At 49.9% G+C, this 20,214-nt stretch overlaps 1 protein-coding gene across 1 annotated transcript in view; it reads left to right on the top strand.

The window, feature by feature from the left end:
• ACACB (acetyl-CoA carboxylase beta) overlaps positions 1-20,214 on the top strand; it is a 39,726-nt gene that overhangs the window by 9,602 nt on the left and 9,910 nt on the right. Inside the window, exons 3-38 of the mRNA XM_063315866.1 lie at positions 364-496; positions 893-1,031; positions 1,121-1,230; positions 2,367-2,448; positions 3,032-3,130; positions 3,406-3,515; positions 4,235-4,345; positions 4,698-4,907; positions 5,525-5,695; positions 5,869-6,030; positions 6,722-6,885; positions 7,252-7,402; positions 7,679-7,782; positions 8,262-8,343; positions 8,542-8,687; positions 9,360-9,510; positions 10,035-10,169; positions 10,530-10,676; positions 10,876-11,064; positions 11,296-11,396; positions 11,816-11,904; positions 12,010-12,134; positions 12,391-12,504; positions 12,596-12,709; positions 13,254-13,343; positions 13,939-14,057; positions 14,271-14,294; positions 15,353-15,490; positions 16,299-16,398; positions 16,476-16,583; positions 16,967-17,023; positions 18,043-18,084; positions 18,216-18,431; positions 18,626-18,781; positions 18,873-19,076; positions 19,773-19,928. Of these exons, the coding sequence (XP_063171936.1) occupies positions 364-496; positions 893-1,031; positions 1,121-1,230; positions 2,367-2,448; positions 3,032-3,130; positions 3,406-3,515; positions 4,235-4,345; positions 4,698-4,907; positions 5,525-5,695; positions 5,869-6,030; positions 6,722-6,885; positions 7,252-7,402; positions 7,679-7,782; positions 8,262-8,343; positions 8,542-8,687; positions 9,360-9,510; positions 10,035-10,169; positions 10,530-10,676; positions 10,876-11,064; positions 11,296-11,396; positions 11,816-11,904; positions 12,010-12,134; positions 12,391-12,504; positions 12,596-12,709; positions 13,254-13,343; positions 13,939-14,057; positions 14,271-14,294; positions 15,353-15,490; positions 16,299-16,398; positions 16,476-16,583; positions 16,967-17,023; positions 18,043-18,084; positions 18,216-18,431; positions 18,626-18,781; positions 18,873-19,076; positions 19,773-19,928 (4,549 nt within the window). The remainder of the gene's footprint in view (positions 1-363; positions 497-892; positions 1,032-1,120; positions 1,231-2,366; positions 2,449-3,031; positions 3,131-3,405; positions 3,516-4,234; positions 4,346-4,697; positions 4,908-5,524; positions 5,696-5,868; positions 6,031-6,721; positions 6,886-7,251; positions 7,403-7,678; positions 7,783-8,261; positions 8,344-8,541; positions 8,688-9,359; positions 9,511-10,034; positions 10,170-10,529; positions 10,677-10,875; positions 11,065-11,295; positions 11,397-11,815; positions 11,905-12,009; positions 12,135-12,390; positions 12,505-12,595; positions 12,710-13,253; positions 13,344-13,938; positions 14,058-14,270; positions 14,295-15,352; positions 15,491-16,298; positions 16,399-16,475; positions 16,584-16,966; positions 17,024-18,042; positions 18,085-18,215; positions 18,432-18,625; positions 18,782-18,872; positions 19,077-19,772; positions 19,929-20,214) is intronic.

Raw genomic sequence — 20,214 nt, forward strand, 5'->3', positions numbered from 1 at the left:
TTGCAGTAGGCAGATCGTCTGCATATAAACGTCTTCTTATCTGCAATACTGTACTTTATCCAGCCATCTTGAGTTCTTGGTATTTTTGCTGTTACCTAGTTCCCGAATGTAAGGTTTTACTTCTGGAAGAACAGAACTGTATAGTCATGCCTGGCCTGAACTTTGACAATTGGCAGTTAGTGGAACAATTTCACCTTTATTAAGAAACTTGTTCCACCTTCATCTGCGTGCCTTATTGACTGCTGTTCCCTAGCAGTCCAAATAACAGCTTCTAAACAATTTGAGATCCACCTTCCATTCTTCTCTGAGGAACAGATCCAAACTATAGATTCAAACGATAGATATGTTTCCACCTCCTTCCAGAACCAGCATGTCAGGGATGCACCTGGTTAAGAAAGGACGGGAGCAGAGGAAACTGGATCTCCACAGGGACTTCACAGTGGCATCACCTGCTGAATTTGTGACTCGTTTTGGAGGAAACCGTGTTATTGAAAAGGTATTGCTGCTAAAGAAGAAATGATGCTTCCCTGTGCATGTGACCTTTTGTGATGCATTTGGAGTGGCTGCCTTTTAGATACGTTCCTCTGATGTAAAGCCCAGCACATGTAAATAAAGTTTTATATAATCAAGGCAGGTATTCCAGAAGCACAGTGGAAATGCTAACCTAGAAAGGTTTTATGGCTGAGCTGGGAAAGAGCCCTGGAGCCCTGCTGGCCCCAAAAGAACTGGATTGTCCAGTCCAGGGACTGAACTTGTATCATGTCCTATGCACAGTGAGGGCCCTGCCACTGATCTCTGTTTCCATTTTGTGAAGCTCCATTTCAGTGTCCCCTCATCGAGTATGGTTTCTGGAGCAGTGACCGGCCTGTGCATTCCTTTTTCCCAATCCCAGGTCTTGATTGCCAACAATGGCATTGCAGCCGTGAAGTGCATGCGCTCCATCCGCAGGTGGGCCTATGAAATGTTCCGGAATGAACGAGCCATCAGGTTTGTGGTTATGGTGACACCTGAGGACCTTAAAGCCAATGCAGGTACGTAGCCAAGGCATTGCCTGCTTTTCCCCAGATGTGTGCATGTTTCTTCAGCAACACAATTTGATTGAAAACCTTACATCTTGTAGAATACATCAAAATGGCGGATCACTACGTGCCTGTCTCTGGTGGAACCAATAATAACAATTATGCCAACGTAGAATTGATTTTGGATATCTCAAAAAGAATTCCAGTGCAGGTAACTACCCAAGTTTTCTGTCTTCCTTTCTTTTCTTGGGCCAACAAAACAAGCCTGTTTTTGTCCTCTTCGCTACAGTATTTATTCACTGCAGCCTGTGATAAACAGGCTTGTTTTGTTGGCCTAAGGTCAAGGTTTTTTTTTAAAGTAAGCTTTTTTAGCTTTTCCCTTAATTTCCCTGGTCATCTGCTACAGAACTTTGTTTATCATGGAGGATGTCATTCCGTGGGATATTCTAGGTTTTATACTTGGTTATGAGAAGACCCCTTGAATCTCACCACCACCCCATTGGCTCAGAAGATAAATGAAAACATGCCCAGCTCTCTCTTGACAGGCTATGCAGAATGTTGTAGGAAGGCTGAGATGCTTTAAGAAAAGGTGGCCCACCACTGTAGGCCTTCTCATTGAGCAGCCTGCTGATTTAAGCCTCTGAGAGCTCCCTCAAGGCTTCCCAGAAGAGATTAAAATACGGAAAGGGGCAATTTATTGGGATTTATGATTTACACGGGGGGCCACAGTGATCAAGCGGTGAAGGTCTTGGAAAGGTGGGGAGAGACCACCTTTGCCACTCTCAGCCACGGAAGCTCCCTGGGTGACTCTGGGCCACCCAATGTGATTAACCATGTCTTTAAATTAATGTTTAGCTTAAACATCATTTGCATAAGGTATTGAGCCATAAACTAACCAGATAGGTTGGATAATTTCACACAAAAAGCTATCCGTAATGTTTTTTTACTCTATAGCTGTTTTTTCTTACTTGGTGTCTTGTATCTTTAACTTTCTAAAAATCTGTTAAAAGCTTTAACGTAAAATAGAGCAGTTACATTTTTTAAAAAAACTACTTAGTATTAACCTTAAACAAGCTTAATGCTGTTGTGTGAATGCATCTGCTAGGCCTTTGCCTGACCTGGTTAAGCATGTTGTGTGAACACATCTGACCTCTCTCAGCCCAACTTACTTCCCAGAGTTGTTGTGGGAGTAGGATGGGGAGGGGGGAGATGGCTGCCTCGAGCTTCTGATAGAAAAGTGTGATGTAAATATGATGGCTAGGATAGAACTGCTAGAAGCCAATAGAAATGCCAAAGTGATCCCTTTGGGATCCAGTGCAACAAATCATCTAAATATTTTCCTTCCAGGCAGTATGGGCTGGTTGGGGGCATGCCTCTGAAAACCCTAAACTTCCAGAGTTGCTGCACAAACACGGGATTGCTTTCCTAGGTAGGTGTTCTGTATTGTCTCTGGAACACATACAGCTAAGTGCCAGATGGCATAGAAAATGTTGGCCTCTGTCTCCCTGCTGTGTATGCCACCCACCTGCTCACCTTTTGCCTTGCAACATTGCAGAGCCTGGATTCGTGTGTGTGCATTTTCCACATGATCTCCCTTGAAATTTTGTCCCATACCTTGCTCTAGCTGATTAACAAAAATAGGTTTTCTTTCCTGGACACCCATTTTTGTTCTTATTGGTGTTCTTCTGGAATAAGTTTTAGATTTAATCCCTTTGTGGCAGAGACCAGTGTTTATGCAGTCCTCTAAAGCGTCCACCCAGGCTGCCTGATGTGCTTGGTTTTCTCCCGGGACCAAGGGGCCTCTCCTGTTTCTGTGCGATCAAGGTTAAACGCCTGGCAAGCAAAACAGGTGCAAGTGAGCTCACAGACAGCATTTCTAATCCTGCCTAAGTATAGCTGAGCTATTTTGCTTTTGTCCAAGCCTCAGGCATTCCAGCAGAGCTCATGCACTGAGCCTTCTTGACAGCTTTTTCCCAAAAAGTCAGGCTGACCCTCTTTCCTCTGTTTGCTAGGCCCGCCCAGCGAAGCCATGTGGGCCCTGGGGGACAAAGTGGCTTCTACCATTGTGGCCCAGACCATCCATATTCCAACGTTGCCGTGGAGTGGCAGCGGTAAGGGAACTTCCTCTGTCGCTCTTTTTACTCGGTGTTTTGTGGCTGCGATGCCAGCTTCCGTCTTGGCCAGTCCAGATATAATGGAACAGGAAAAAGCTTCCAGCTTGGTCTGCACGGCTGCAAGGCCCGCTTGACTGAAATCTCTTCAGTTTTCTTGCACTCTGATTTACCCCTTGCCTTATTTTTTGGCACGAGTTGGGCAAGATGAAGCCTCTCCTTCGGTCATAAAGAAGTAGCTGTTCCCCTCATGGTTTTGCTGTGAATTTTTCTAGACTTAGTCGCTGAGTGGACCCAGGAGGAGAAGCAGCAGGTGGGAACGCTCACGGTTCCCTTGGAAACATATCAGCAGGGTTGTGTGCAGGACATGGAAGAAGGCTTGGAGGTAACGGAAGGCACACCGGCTCTGGGTCCAGATACCTTCTAATGAGTTAAAGTTCTATAAATAACAACAGAGGAAAACGTGATAGAGGCTTAGGCCACCATGGAGGAAGAATGCCAGTTTTCTTAATGCTAGCCCTGCCTTTGGGCTTCCCGTTGGATATCTGGCTGGCTGCTAAAGGCAGATTTTTGTTCCTTAAAAGATTCATTTCCCTCCTCCGCGGGGGGAGAGAATTGGAAGGCCTGATCCAGCATAAGGCTCGGCTTCTGTGGATTTTTAAGCACAGGGCATTTTTTTCTTGCTGGACATACATTAATACATAAATGGTAATAAAGCCCATCCTTTCAGCATGACTCTGTTCCCATGTTCCTAGGATTTGTGCAGGCTTATAAGGTGCTGCAGAAATTGTAAAGCGGTTGGCAGTCAAACACACGTCCTTACCAGTTTAGGTAATACAAGACTACGTCTTGCTGTTGATGGAACCGTCTCCATAGTGAAGCCAGATAGTGAGGCCTGATGCCTCTCTGCATTTAATGCCAAGGTCATATGCCAGTGCCTGTAGATCTGGCTGGGACCAGGCCTGAACAGACCAGTTTGGAGGAAAGCTGAGTTAGTCTGGGGCAACGCAAGGCCTGTGAGGGGAAGTTCAGGGCTGGGTTCAAGAGAAGCCTTCCTCAGCACTTGACTCCTCCTCCCTTGCTTTCCCTTCTCTCAACTATCAGGCGTCCAAGAGAATTGGCTACCCAGTGATGATCAAGGCCTCCAAGGGGGGTGGCGGCAAAGGCATCCGGATCGTGGAAGGAGTGGAGGAGTTCCCTGCCCGCTTCAGACAAGTAAAGAAGGGGCTGCCGTGGGATTCGACAGTGCTGGATCGCTCGCCGTTTTAAGGGTTCCCGGTGCCCATGAAACCCACCTCAGCCGTGTTCCTCCAAAGAAGGAATGCCAGCCTGTACTTCCTCATAGTTTATGGAATCCCCTTTCCTCGGCTTCCTTTAAATTCCACACTGAGGGATTACTGAATGGTTTGGGATTAATTAAGGGGTTTTTATGGAGAGGTTTGTGTACATTTATAACCCAGAGTACTCTCCCAATGCATCGGACTAACGCCCCAGATTTCTAGCCAGCCGTTTGGAGAATTGAAATCCGTTTGCACTTAGCTTTATTTTCCCTCCCTTTGTCCAACAGGTGCAGAGCGAGGTCCCCGGGTCCCCCATTTTCGTGATGAAGTTTTTGCAGCACACCCGTCACCTTGAAGTCCAAGTCTTGGCCGACCAGTACGGGAACGCCATTTCCTTGTTCAGCCGGGACTGCTCCATCCAGCGGAGGCACCAAAAGATCATTGAGGAAGCCCCTGCCACTGTGGCGCCTCCTGCTGTTTTCGAGAACATGGAGCAGGTGCTCATTTCCTACCGTGCCTGGCAGCTTTGCGTGAAGCTGGGGTGGGAGCAGGCAGCAAAGGACTAAGACCAACCACAGATGTGACTTCTGGGAAGTGGGCCCCAGAGCAAGCTCTCAACGTAGTAGGGCGTGATTTGGGTATTGCAGCCTTTCAGTGAACACTGTTCATTTATTTTACTTCTGTTCTCTTTCTCCCTGCAGCTGAAGATGCCAAAGCTAGTTCCCTTTTATTTCCCACACCCCTCCCCTTTAATCTGCTGACGGCACTATAAGCTAAATCAGACGCAAGAAACCTTGACTGGCCCAAAGTCGCCAAGGGAGCCTCATGGCAGAGGGGGATTTGAACCTAGGTCTTCTCATCCTTGGTCCTCACAGTTTTTCCAACTTCGTTGTGAACTTGTACTTTGTGGCATTCATAAAAAGGAAGAGCTCTTACAGATACCCTGCCCACTTAGTCTTCCACATATGGTCCGTAATGAGTTCACTGAAGTTAGATCCCCTGCTTCGCTTTAAAATCTAACCGCTCATTCCTCGGGAGCAGTTCTACTTGAATGATGTCCCCGGGAGCCTCGTATTTCTGTCAGAGCTCTACTGCATTTCTGTCCTCTCGCCAGTGTGCTGTGCGCCTTGCCAGAATGGTTGGCTACGTCAGTGCAGGGACCGTTGAGTACCTCTACAGTGAAGGAGGGAGTTTCCATTTCCTGGAGCTGAACCCCCGCCTGCAGGTGGAACACCCCTGCACGGAAATGATCGCTGACGTTAACCTGCCGGCTGCTCAACTCCAGGTATTCATGTTCCCAAGTCAGTTTTTCCAGCAGTGATTCTAATGTGTGTAAGAGAGAGAAGAACTTGCTACAGATAAACTCTGTCTCTCTGTTCTTAAGCTCCTTGAGAAGAAGCACTGAGAAGCCTAAGAAATCCTCGGCTTGTCTCCATTTCCTTCTCTCCCCCCTTTCAGATTGCCATGGGGGTCCCGTTGCACAGAATAAAGGACATCCGGGCTCTCTATGGAGAGTCCCCGTGGGGTGACAGTCCCATCGCTTTTGAGGGCCCCAGCAACGTTCCAGTTCCCAGGGGCCACGTCATAGCAGCACGAATCACCAGTGAAAACCCTGATGAAGTCAGTGGAGTTAAAAACCTATCGTGCCTTCTTCTTAAGGAGAGGAAATGCCCAGGGTGACTGGGGGTCCCCATAGCTGGGCGGGCTCGAACTTGCCACACCAGGGGACAGAACTCTTCTGTTAGAACAGTTGCAAACACCTGTACCAGGCACCTTATAGGTATTAAAAAACCTGCCTGTTTTTGTTCGTTTAAAGGGTTTGTTCTGTGCCTTTCTATGCCAAGTTCTGCCAGTAGCTATTTCAATTGGTAACCAGAAATAACGAGCATGGCTTAGAGATTTAGTGCAAACATCTGTACAGGTGAAGGAGCACAGTGAAAAAGACCACCATTTATTTTCCATTATTTTCGGCATACAGTATGTTGATTTTGGATAACTGCTTCCAGTGGCACCGTCAAACTTTTTGGCAGTCGCAGCTGACCCCTGAAAGGGAAGGAAGAGAATCCTGGTGCGTAGCAGGTTTAAATGGTCACGGAGAACACTTGTTACTCCCAGACCCAGTGCACCAGGAGAGGACCCTAAAGCCGCACTTCCTGACTGCTAAGAAGCCCTCTCCTTTCCGGGTTTGGAGTGCTGCCAGGCACTGCCTGTGTGGCTCTGAAGTGCTTTGACTTTGCCAAAGCCGAGCAGCGTTCACGAGGGCCTGTCCGCCCTGCTCTCACTGCTGCCTGTCTTCTGCCGCCCCTTGCAGGGTTTCAAGCCCAGCTCTGGCACCGTGCAAGAACTGAATTTCCGCAGTAATAAGAACGTCTGGGGATACTTCAGCGTGGCAGCCGCCGGTGGCTTGCATGAATTTGCAGATTCCCAGTTTGGACACTGTTTCTCCTGGGGAGAGAACCGTGAGGAGGCCATCTCGTCAGTATTGTCTCTGCTTGGACTTTCATGGGTGGTGGAAACACTGCAGGAGCTTCCACAGAAGGATGTTGGGATGCTTCATTTGCTCACTTTTTATGGGGCGCCCAGTCAGTCCGTCCGTCCGTCCATCCATCCATCCATCCATCCATCCATCCCCTGGGTTCAACTTCCTGCCTTCCTAAAAGGACACCATTTTACTGGGATAGTCACACATCCAAAAATGCACCTAATCCAGTCAGCCCACCTCCCTTAATAATTCCTTTGCCGGGGCATCATTTTACACACACACACACCCCGCGCGATTGAGAGAGAAGCAGACCGCTAGAGCAGATTGGCGCTTTAACTGTCTGGTTTGTTGGCTTTCAGAAATTTGGTGGTAGCGTTAAAGGAGCTGTCCATCCGTGGTGACTTCAGGACGACGGTCGAGTACCTGATTAAGCTGTTGGAGACAGAGAGTTTCCAGACAAATGAGACTGACACCAGCTGGCTCGACCACCTGATAGCAGAGAAAGTGCAGGTAGTGAATCTCAGAATTAGGCTCCTGGGCAGATTGGCAGGAACTGATGCTTGTATATCCTGAACCCCCTTTTTCAGAAGGCAGCTGAGTCTTTCTGGACATGGTACATTTTCTGGTTTTCGATACCCCTCTTTTGATTTGGATTTACTCTTCCTTTATGCTTTGGAAATCTTTTGCGTTGAAGGGTTCATCAAAGTACGTTCGTATTTTCCGTAACGAGAGATGGCTTCCAGTGAGCAAATTCTTTGTTCTCTCCCCCCATCCTCCACTGGGCAGGCAGAGAAACCAGACGCCATGTTGGCTGTGGTCTGTGGTGCCCTTAACGTGGCAGACGCCTCCTTTAGGACCTGCATGGATGATTTCCTGCATTTGCTGGAAAGGTAAACGACCGTCGTTGGATTTGGATGCTTCATCCTACGTATCCCAAACTGGCCACTTCGTGCAGTCTGTTGCACAGTCAGCAGACCTCTGTGAGACACGCACACACACGTAAATGCTTTAAAACATATTCCTAATAGAGCTTCAGCGATTAAGATGTCCTGGGATGACTTGCGGAAGACTCTCTTCCCTGTCCTGGGTGCTACCAGACATGATACGTAATCTTCAATTAGCCTCCTGCTCAGCAAGTCCTTTTCTGTCTTCTTGGGCCTTTAACCTTATGTCTTCCTTAGACAGATGAAAGTGGTGGCTTGCATTGCAGAATTGGTGTAAGGATGACCAAATTAGTTAGTTATTCTAAACGTATTTGAGAACACTCTTCTGACCCTTGACAGATAGTTGTGGCAATTAACTGAAAGGATAAGGTGATGACTGTAGGACGCTTTTGTTCAAAAACGTAAAAGCTTGGCTGGTTTTCCAGGGGCCAAGTCCTGCCAGCAGCCTCCCTTCTGAACATTGCTGATGTGGAACTTATTTACGAAGACACCAAATATGTGCTTAAGGTAATGCTTTGCAAAATCTCTGCCCAAATGTTCATGGACTGAAATGGGAAAATTCTCTTGTGGATAGAACAGGAAGGAAGTTGTTTGGATTTGCTCCCCTTTGCCTCCCCGTTTTGTTTTTTTAACAGTCAGCATTTAAATTTGAACCTCCCTTTGGAAGGAAAGCAAAAAGTCTGTTCCTGTTCATTTCTTTGACAGGTTGCCCGTCAGTCCCTGACTACCTACGTTATCATAATGAATGGCACCCACATTGAGATTGATGTGCACAGGCTGAACGACGGGGGGCTCCTTTTCTCCTACAACGGCAACAGTCACACCACATACATGAAAGAGGAGACCGACCGGTAGGTGCTGAAAGGCCAAGGTTCGGCGTGTCGGCCTTCCGGAACTCGGGGCTTAACCAAGCACAGACGCCAACCTGCAGCGTATCTGCAGTGGTTTGTTTCTGATTCTGCTGTGGTAAACCGCAAATAGCTCTGGCAGGGATTCCCACTTTTGAGGGGTAGAGAAATCCAGAATCCAGTTCCCCGCCAGGTCTGTTCAGCAGAGGGAGAGAAGCACCGAACGACTGGGTGGAGAATTGCTGTAAAGTAAATCTGAGATCACAGAAAGCGAAGGAAAACACCAAGAGTTGCGAAGTTTGATTTGGTTTGTACCTGGTGAATAAAGCAGCGGTGCCCTAATCAGCCGGGCAGGAGATTTCAAAGTAGCAGGGGATTGGGAACAGGAGAAGTTCTAGTAACTGCAGAAGCAAACAGCAAAAGAGGGGTGCCCTTCTCCTTCTAGACCCGTGCGCAAAAGCTCACGCTTATATCCCAGACCTCCGAAACACCCTTCCTTCCATTTTCCGACCATTTCTTAATCTCTGTGGTCCCCCGATACTTCCTTCGTGGGACCAGGCAGCCTTGAAAGCAGCCAACTGATTGGAGGGAGCTCTCTTCCTCAGAAAGGAGGGCCAGCATCCAAAGGCTTCTTTGTTGTTGTTGCCAGTTCTTTCTCTTGCTTTTGACCTCCAGATACCGCATCACCATTGGCAACAAAACCTGTGACTTTGAAAAAGAGAAAGACCCAACCCTGCTCCGTGCACCCTCTGCAGGGAAGCTGCTGCAGTACACCGTGGAGGACGTGGCCCACGTCTGTGCAGGTCACAGCTATGCAGAAATGGAGGTGAATCTTGCCCTGGCCAGTGGGGTTTCGATTTTTGACCACAAAGAAAGTAGAGTGGCAATTTCTCCCTAATGATTGGGCAAATATGTGTATCCTGGGAGCATTCTGCTAGCTGGCTGGAGTGACAGGCTAGTTCAGGGTCTTCCAACTTGACGCCTTCAGGCCACTGTTCCTGGGCAGCATAGCTTTTGTCCACTTGCTAGATGCTCAGAGCATAATTAGTCATATTGGGATCATTGTTTGCCACATTTGGAAACCATTGAGATGGGGAGATGTGGGAATTGCAGGGCAAAAACTAACCCATAAATACTGCCCCCCACCCCCGCTTTGTCTAGCTTCTGTCGTGTCTTCAGCAGATGCCAATGTCTGTTCCAGCTTTATTTCTGGATTTAATAACACAATGCCAACCTTCTATTTATTTTGCAAACGTTTTTTTTTCCTGAAGTTGCTAGATTCTTGGGATGAGCAAGCAGATGCAGAAGCAAAATGCTTCTTGCTTAAAGGGTCTGTTGCTCTCTAAACAGGTGATGAAGATGGTGGTATCCTTGGAAGTGGAGGAGTCGGGCATCATCCGTTACGTGAAACGGCCGGGCACGTTGCTGGAGGCGGGTTGTGTGGTAGCTAGGCTTGAGCTAGATGACCCCACTAAAGTTCACCTGGTGAGTAAATGAGTGGGTGGAAGCCGTTGGGGAGAGCGTGGAATCTTTCTTGCTTCCACGGCCTCTGGTAGCAAGAGGTGTCTGCTGGATACCCAGCATGGGTCAAGGAGGCCGCCTCTGGCATCTTTTCAAGGCCACTTGCCCTCAGCTTCCCTTCTCCCCAGAGTGCCTGTGCTGCTTGGAGGGTGGGCAATCCTTTCTTCTGCGTGGTCAAATGCTTCCGGGGATGAACGGCCTCATGCCAGAACTCCTTCGAGCTCATTTCCAGATCCCAGGAAGCTCTTGGATGGCTGATTTTCTGATTACAACATTACGTTTATTTTTACTTTTTGCCTCTTTGCCCACAACTGCTTCCCCCAGGCCCAGTTGTACATGGGGGGGCTCTCCCCTCAACAGCCCTTGCCCATCCTTGGCGAGAAGCTGCATCAGGTCTTCCACAATATGCTGGAGAACCTCCAGAATTTCATGGACGGGTATTGCTTGCCAGAGCCTTATTTCTCTGCCAAGGTAGGGCGTTTGGTTTTGTTTTTTTTTAACCTTTGCCTGTAAAAAATAATAATGCTTGGAAAAAGCTGAGGGGAGCTGAAGGGAGGCCCCCTGCCCTATACTCTGGTGCCACGCAGAGGACCGGCGCTTCCTCGCTTGTGCGTTCTGTGATTCATTCACATTATCTCTGAACCCTTGGACTTTTGTTTTTCTGACTCAGATCAAAGAGTGGGTTGGTAAACTGATGAAGACCCTCCGGGATCCTTCCCTTCCCCTCCTGGAGCTGCAGGAGATCATGACGAGCACTCTGGGTCGGATTCCATCCTCCGTGGAGAAGTCAATCCGGAAAGTGATGGCACAGTATGCCAGCAATGTCACTTCGGTGCTCTGCCAGTTCCCCAGCCAGCAGGTGAGGGAGGGCTGCAGCAAAGAGACCGACTGGGTAGAGGGAGGGTGAGATTTACGACACGGGCAAATAAAACACAAAGAAGCAGTGCTTGGGTAATAAATATATACCCTGGGCAGTCTCTGCTGGCTGCTTGGCTGCTTTTCGGAGGTCTGCTGGCTTGCTGTCCAAAACCTTTGAGTGACTCGGTGCAAAGGGCTGCTCTTTTCTTGTTGTCCTCTCTCTCCCCTCGAGATTGCCAATATTTTGGACAGCCACGCAGCCACCCTGCAACGAAAAGCCGACCGGGAAGTCTTCTTCATGAACACCCAGAGTATTGTGCAGCTGGTTCAGAGGTAGGTTTCTGTGCTTGTCCTTCACCTTTGTGGCAGTCACACCACAGCACTCCCTGCCTGAGCATCAGCAGGGGAGGGGACCTGTTCTGTTGCAGCAGCCGAACTAACCTTCTTGTCCAGAAGCTGGTCTGGTCTGGGAAAGTCCTGAGCTAACAGTTAAAATGCTGACAGCATTTTCAGCAGGTTTTAAAAGTGGGATTGAGTCTCCTGCATTGATATTCTCTTCCCCAGTGCTCCTTTAATAAACAAGCTGAGCAGATTTTCTGCGTCTGTCAGACATCTGCAAAAACCGTTGTGCCAAAAGCTTCTTGTGACAAGGAGGCACCTTGGGCCCTCCTCCCCAGCTCTCCCCATCCGCTACTCACAAGAGCTACAGGTGGCTTGCGGGGAGCATCTCCTCTCTTGCCTCCTGATTTCAGATATCGCAGTGGCATCCGAGGTCACATGAAATCTGTGGTGCTGGATCTGTTGAGGCGATACTTGCGGGTGGAGACAAAGTTCCAGCAAGGTAAGACGGATCGATAGTGTGTTGGCAATGCCTCTGGCAGACCCTCAGAGAAGGCTGCGCCCTCTCTGCAACCTGTTCCTGTTTGGATTTCCAATTGTGCCCCAGCTCATTACGACAAGTGTGTGATCATCCTGCGGGAGCAGCACATGCCCGACATGACCCCAGTCCTGGAATGCATTTTCTCCCACGCCCAGGTGGCCAAGAAGAATCTCCTGGTGACCATGTTGATTGTAAGTTGAAAAGGAGCCGCTTCCCCCAGAGGTGAGCTGAGCAGGAGGGGGGACCTCTGTCTTCTCTCCAGGCAACGTGGAGGGCTTCCTCCAGGCCACCCTTTTCCAGCTAGCCGTCCTGCCTGAGAGCTGCAGGCCCACCCAGCTGGGAGCATCAGGCCTGGGAGTGTAGCGCTTTCTTGCCACTTCAGAGAGCAGCTTGCCCACCTGCTGGCGCAGCAACTGAGCTGGGTATTTGTTTTCTTCTGATGCCCAGGACCAGCTCTGCAGCCGAGACCCGACCCTGACCGACGAGCTGATGGCCATTCTGAATGAGCTCACGCAGCTCAGCAGAACGGAGCATGCAAAAGTGGCCTTACGGGCCCGGCAGGTCAGGCCAGCGGGCTGCGAATCCTCCTGTCTAGTTCTCCCTGACGTGCAGCAGTGGGGTTGTGTTGATGCCAGCCCTGCTTCGCCTCCAGGTGCTGATCGCCTCCCACCTGCCATCCTACGAACTGCGGCACAACCAGGTGGAATCCATTTTCCTCTCTGCCATCGACATGTATGGGCACCAGTTCTGCCCTGAAAACCTAAAGGTGACCAGAATTCCTTGTATATCTAGATCCCTGGGAGTCGTTGGTCCAAACAGCCTCTCTCTCATCCAGCGTTTCTTGCAGGGGTATGATGAGGATGAAATGGGGGTAGGGAGAAATGCAATGAGTACAATAAACCTCAGGATCATAAGCTGTTGAGACTATAGCTTCAAACCTTACTGTAACGTTCTTAAAGACCAAAACAAGCTCAGGGTGGTAAAAGCCGTCGTGATGTTTCTCCCACTTCGCTGGGCACGTGCAGAATATCCTCATGTTGGCAGATGGATGCTTCAGGAGACACACTGCAAATGAGGGCAGTCAAACTCCTATGCGGTCCAGGAGGTGCCAACTCAAATGCTTCTTTGCTGCAAAGTTTGTCTGAATACATTAAACATTACTAAATATTATGCAAAGTGTATGCCGTGGGGTATGGATGACATCTCAAGCCTTCCTGCCTCTGTAGGGTGAAGGGAGGGAGTCCTCCGTTAACATCCTCACGCTTCCGATCAATTCTAAAGAAAAAAGATGCGGGTTCCATCTTTTGCAGAAACTGATTCTTTCGGAAACCACCATCTTTGACGTCTTGCCCACCTTCTTCTATCACTCCAACCAGGTGGTGCGCATGGCAGCCCTGGAGGTAAGGGGAGGATTGGAAGGCTTCGGTGGACTGCTCTCCAACGGTGGGTGGGTAGAGGGGAGATACTTTGCAGGAAAGGTGGGTTTTAGTTTGCCATCAAGCTTCTGAATACAGAACTGGAATCATTTCCATGGAGAGCAAGGTTATCTGATGGGGCTGGACTTGAATTTCTTTGGTGAGCTGTGATTGGGCTACTCGCCACAATGGCGGCTGGGCACTGCGCCCAGGAACAGCAGCCAGTTTCTTCCAGCAATAGAAGCAACAAAGTTAGGTTCACTTGACCATCCCTAAGGTCCTCATTGGCCCTTGTGCCTGATTAAGTTGCTGCCCCAGAGGGAAGTGTTGGTGCCCAACTTCTGGGCTGTGCTTTCCCTTGGCAACTTGAGTTTCTGCCTCTGCAGCCTTGCAGGAAAGCCAGGCAGGCTTTCCAGAGCCCTGAAGCTGGGATGCCACTTTCCTGCTGCTCTGCTGATGAATTTTCCACCATCCCACCCAATCCACGTGGGCCTTTTGTCCCGCTGTAATCATTTCTGCAGATGAAACTGTCCCTTGGCCACCAACTAGCGGTTGGTCCGGCTTTCTTTTGCCCTTCCAGGTGTACGTGAGGCGAGCCTACATTGCCTACGAACTGAACAGCCTGCAGCACCGCCAGCTGCTGGACAGCACCTGTGTGGTCGAGTTCCAGTTCATGCTGCCTTCATCGCATCCAAACCGGTAGGGTAGACGCCCCTCAGCATTTGTAGTGTCTGCGGGGAGGGGGTGTTGAAGGAGACAAGAGATGGGGAGGGGGAGGAGAAGCGGGGGAGGGCACTGCCTGGGGGAGGCTTCAGGATCAGCCGCCGGTCTCTGGTGCGCAAGCCTTGGGGGGAGGCCCTGGTGGGCCTGCCTCAGAGCAAGGCGGCCAAACGTGTTCCTGTGTCTTTTCAGAGGAAGCAGCCCCACCCTCAGCAGGTAGCGTGGTGTGTCAAGTTCTTTTGGCTCTGCTGCATGAGTAACGGTTAAAAGGAAGCCTAACTCTGCCCTAACAGCCTCCTTGACTATTCTGTTAACCGCCCCGTTCCAGGTCCTTTGAATTTGCCACTAACATTCTGTATGTGGGGTGTGTGATGGACAAAACGGGGGCCCTTTTTTGGGCCCATGTGACAAGTTGGTGATGGGGAATGGCCAAGGCGCTCCCTGTTGCATACCTCAGAAGGAGGCTTCCTCTTTTCTTTTTTTAAGCGTTCTGAAAAGAAAAAGATTGATTCCTTGTGGCCTTTGGGCGTGCATCTGCGCCAGCTGTGTGGCTGTGGTGTGCCAGTTGCGTAAGCTGTTCTTCTGCTGTAGACTGTGGGACCCGTGGAAGCAGGGGGTTCTGCTGGCCTGCAGGGCGACTGCAGCGCATGCAGCTCTTAACAGCAGAGGGAGCGGTGCTTGGACGCTTACCTGCTGAAACCAGCCTTCCCTCTGCTGGCCAGAGGTGACCACGGAAGGCTGGTCTGACAGGTCCAGAGGCCTTGCTTAGAAAAGACTGACCCAGGCCTGCTTTTCAAGGAAAAGGGTTTTATGTCCCCCCCCCCTGCCCCAGCCTTTTCCCTTATGCAGACCACTCTATCATCACAGAAAGCTTTCGAGAACCCACCCGTAGGCCAGCAGTCAGCTGTGTGGTGTTTGCAGGCACGGAGGCACGCTCGATCCTCCCCTTACTATTTTTTTTAAAAAGTTTTTTGAAATGGCCCAAATAAAGAATGTCAAACTCTAGTATGGTTTTGAGTAAGAATGCCAAAATCATGCAGTAGTTGGTGACCTCATGAGATTTCGGACAGGTCGATCAAGCTCTTTTGAAGAGGAACTAAGGCTGAGAACTTGGAACAATGTGTGTATCCAATCCATTTTTATCGGTAAATGTTATCATCATTCCTTTAAAAAAAACAAAACGCCACCCTCCTGATCTCAAGACTGTCCTGTGTCCACACATCTGTGGCCTGCTGCCTCTGATGTTTTCCCCCTTCCCTGTGCTTTCCCCCCAGAATGTCCGTGCCGGTCAGCATCTCAAACCCAGACTTGGCCAGGCACAGCACCGAGCTCTTCATGGACAGTGGCTTTTCCCCACTCTGCCAGAGAATGGGCGCCATGGTCGCCTTCGACCGATTCGAAGATTTCACCCGGTAGGTGGCCAACCTGGAGGAAGCAGCGAGGAGGAGGTGTTTGGGCTCCTGAGCGTTGCTGAAGGCCTTGTGGCTTTTGTACAGGGGGGTTTGGGCTCCTGGGACCACGGACTGCAGGGGTTGGTGGACAGCAGTTCCGGCTGTACTTAACTGTTGGCCGTACAAGCTGTGCCTGCAGGGAGCTGGAGTCCGAGAAGTCCTCCGTTCCTGGGCTAGGGCACTTTAATCTTGTCTTCCTGACTCTCTTCCATCTTATCCTGGAATATTGGCAACTGTCAGTTTGCTGCTCTGTAAAATTCCCCTCAGGGAAGACATTTGCTTGCATCTGAGTGACATGTCGTTCTGACGTTCCATCTTCTCCATTTGCCAGCCGGCGGGCTCACTCTAAAGCAAGCAGATCAGCACGGGTAGATACTTTTTCCCACTTTTCCCTTGTGATAGATACTCTGAAGGTACAGGATGCAGTCACTGGTCATGGAGGTTTTGTTTTTGGTGACCGCTGAGATTCTTTTGACTGATCTGTTCTCCATCTAGCTGAGTTGCAGTTCATCATGGAAGAGTGAATTACTTGGCGGGGGGAGCAGAAAAGCAATTTTTTTGGAAAATGCACGCCTCTTTTAATCTCTCCCTGCAGATACAGAATTCCTGGGGGGCAGGCTGCAGCCCTTTCCATTCTTAAAACAGAGACGCCCTTGCAGGATTAGATTTAGCTCCTCGGTAGTAAGATATTTGGTCCCCATATGATACGTTAGTTTATCTGCCCTCCTCCAACCTCTTTTTTAAATTATTTTGATCTTTTTTGTGCTAGGAATTTTGATGAAGTCATTTCCTGCTTTGCTGAACCCCCTACAGAGAGCCCTCTCTTCAGCGAAGCGAGATCCACGTTCTACGATGAAGACGACAACAGAGTGAGTGTTTCTGGGCTACTGACCTCTCTCTGCTGCGTTACGGCTGGGGCTAATTGGTGTGGTGGTGTGGCTTCCAGAATGTCCGGGAGGAACCCATCCACATCTTGAACGTGGCCATACGGTGGGCAGATCACCAGGAAGACGAGGAGTTGGTGCCGATCTTCAGAGCCTTTGCTCAATCCAAGGTCTGTTCTCGGGGTGTTAGGAGCATAAACGCAGCCCGTGCTTCCTTCCCTTGGGCTGCTTGGCCCTTGGCTTTGTTAAAAGAAGTGGGGGTGCCCCAGTTTTCCATCAAGGTAATTATTCTCTCTGGCTCACATGGCAGTTTTTCACTCAGGAAGAGCCACAGCATTTTTTGTCTGGTGTGTTTCAGACACGCAGTTTGCAAATGGCCAAGGAAATACGTGGTCTCTCTCCCATGAGGGTGGAGGGAGAGGGATGGTCATTTTTCTTCTTGCCCCAAACAAACTTTCACGAATCCTGCGTGGTGATTGTGGATTTGGGTACGAGGGTTAGGGATTCTGGCACCATGGGAACTGGTCTTTTCTTATTTTCTTTCCCCATACAGAATAATATCCTTGTTGACTACGGGCTCCGAAGAATCACATTTTTGATAACCCAGCAGGTCAGTGAAAACTGTTGGGCTCTGGGGAAAATAATCACGTTTACGTATATCAGTGTCGTCGTTTTTATTTTCCTCCACATCTTCCTTGTGTTAGGCCTCTAGGCGTCATAGATGTCTCCATGTGAACATTCTGTGTCAAGTTAGTGAATTACAAAACTGAATGAGTGTGGAGAAGGAATGAGCGTGCCTTTCAAACAATCCACAGGGAAAGGAGCAGCATGATTTTTCTGCAGTGTTCAGCCTGTGTGGCTGAGGAAGGAGCATGTGCTGCAACGAACTGAGAAAGCATATATTTGAGCTGGTTTCTTTTTAGCCCAAGTTTACTGAACAAGCCACAATGAACTGATTTGCACATAAAGCCAAACCTTCATATATCCTCCCAAGGTAAAAGCAGGCACGGTGTGTTGCAGCTTAGCATTAGGAGGGAGGTAAGGCCACTTTGTGATAGAAAGTGATTGAAGAACCGTTGTATGTTTACAAGATACAAATGTGATGCCTAAAGTTTCCCAGATCAAAAACAGTGCTGAGCCAGGTGACCTGGGCCATCTCAGAGGTTCATTGCAGAAGTTCACTGCAATACCATGGGGATTTCCTGGTACAGGTAGTCCTCAATTAGCAACTGCCTTGTTTAGCCACCATTCACAGTTACGACAGTGATGAAAAATCAACTTTGCAACCATTCCTCACATTTACAACCTTCACAGGTCTGTAAAGCAAAGGAAAGCTGAAGTCAGATTGTAAGCACGGTTGTGGGTTCACTTAGTGACCACTTTGCTTAACAACTGAGTTGCCGGTCCTGATTGTGGTCACTAAACGAGGACCGCCTGTATTAGAGAACTGCTGTCTCACCCTGTACTGACAAGCAGGAGAACGGGTGTGAAAGGAGAAGGCTTCTGCTCCTGGTATGTCTGTATATATGACTGTTGACAAGAGCCATTGAATAAATTGTTGTTTAAAAAGCAAATGTTGGCAGCCAGTTCTCTCTCTCCTCATTCGTAACTTCTGCTTTCTTTTTGCAGAGGGAGTTCCCAAAGTTCTTCACCTTCCGAGCACGGGACGAGGTGAGGTGCCCTCTGCCTGTTTCGTTCCCTCTGGCTGCGCGTGATCTTAGCCTTAAAGGGTGGTGGGCATAGTCTTAGCCTCAGCACTAGGTCCCACCAGGTTTGGCTGCATTTCCTTCGATCTTCTGCAGTTTGCCGAAGACCACATCTATCGCCACTTGGAACCGGCCCTGGCTTTCCAGCTGGAGCTGAATCGGATGCGCAACTTCGACCTGACGGCAGTGCCGTGTGCCAACCACAAGATGCACCTGTACCTCGGGGCTGCCAAGGTGGAGGAAGGTGCCGAGGTCACTGACTACCGATTCTTCATCCGGGCCATTGTCAGGCACTCCGATTTGATCACCAAGGTACCCTCAGGGCCGGGTTGCAGGCGGCACTCCGGGCAGCCGGGCGACATGCTCTGCCCAGAACAGCAGCCCGTTCCGGGACCCTGAGAATAGGCGACAGGCGCCGCCCTGCTCTCCTCGGGGGCAGGTCCGTGGCTGGCGTACAAGCCGTGCCTTTTTCTGCCCCTTTCGTTCCTCTCCATCTCTCCACGCAGGAGGCCTCTTTCGAGTACCTGCAGAATGAGGGGGAGCGCCTGCTCCTGGAAGCCATGGACGAGCTGGAGGTGGCCTTCAGCAACACCGGCGTTCGCACCGACTGCAACCACATTTTCCTCAACTTTGTCCCCACCGTGGTCATGGACCCGTCCAAGGTCTGTGTGGCTTTCTCTGCCTGTCTCCAGGAAGCCTGTCTTGCTTGCAGAGTAAGAGGGCTCCCCTGATGACCTCTTGGTGGGCCCCCAGATTGAGGAGTCCGTGCGGTCCATGGTGATGCGGTACGGGAGCCGGCTCTGGAGGCTCCGGGTCCTTCAAGCGGAGGTGAAGATCAACATCCGCCTGATGCCCACCGCCCAGACCGTCCCCATCCGCCTCTTCCTCACCGACGAGTCCGGATACTACCTGGATATCGGCCTCTACAAGGAAGTCAGCGACCCCAGCACTGGAAGCGTAGGTGTCCTTACGCAGCTCCAGCTTGGCTTGTGCTCTTGCCGCAGGGGCCGATGCCCCCCCAGAGCTGTCTTTCCCAACCGAGGGCCCCCCCGATGCTTCAGGTCTGCGCAGACCCCTTCACATGCTGAGCAGTCTGGGAATGACGGTTGAGTGCACCTGGGGAGCAACTAGTTAGGAAAGGCTGATCTGTACTCCAGTGAAGCCAGACCTGCAAACTTCAGGCAACGCCTAGCGTTCGTCCTTATGTCCCCTGAAAGTTCCGTCGTCATTGGGAGACGTTGAAATGAAATGTGAGAGATTAGAGGCAGAGTTCTCGTGGGACCCCTTGGGTGGCAGCACTGTTGGCTCTGATGTTCTCCTCCGTGGTGTTAGTAACACCTGCAGCCTTTTCCCTGTCTGAATAAATGAAATGCTAGTCTGCTAAGAAATACTTCGAAGAGGGAGGACAAGCTGATGTTTATGAGAGTATTTTAATTTAAGTTTTCAAACAGTCCTGCCCTATAAGACTATCTAGGTTTCTGACAGTTACCCAGTTCTTGCATGATCAGTCTGAAAAGTGTAACTTGTAAAAAAAATTAGGTGTGCATTTGTGAAAATCCTGGACTGCAGACTGAATGTTTCTTCTTGTCTGACTTGAACGGCCTAAACTGAGAGAGGCTCCCTGGTCCTTTTTTGCTTTCTGTCCCGGGCTAGATTATGTTCCATTCCTATGGAGAGAAGCAAGGCCCCATGCACGGGATGCTGATCAACACACCCTACGTCACAAAGGACCTGCTACAGGCCAAGCGCTTCCAGGCCCAGTCGCTGGGCACCACCTACGTCTACGACTTCCTGGAGATGTTCCGGCAGGTGGGCTGGGCAGCCACTCACAGGCACTCCCCTGCCCTTGCTTGTTCTGCCATCTGAGTGGAAACATGCTCAGAACCTCTGCTGGTCTCTAGGTTTCCAGCGTGACTGTGGACAGGCTCCAGATTTAATGTTCGAGAGGCCCCAGAGCAGGGATGGTGTGTCCTAGTTTGTCTCTTCACTGGAGCCTCTGATTCGATCATTGTTGCAGGTTTTTACTTTAAGAAACCCCACCCTGAATATTGGGAAGTGTTTTCCTGAACCAAGTGCCTTCCAGGTAATTGGGCTA

Source organism: Candoia aspera, chromosome 15 (assembly GCF_035149785.1).
Source record: "Candoia aspera isolate rCanAsp1 chromosome 15, rCanAsp1.hap2, whole genome shotgun sequence".
Lineage (NCBI taxonomy): Eukaryota > Metazoa > Chordata > Lepidosauria > Squamata > Boidae > Candoia > Candoia aspera.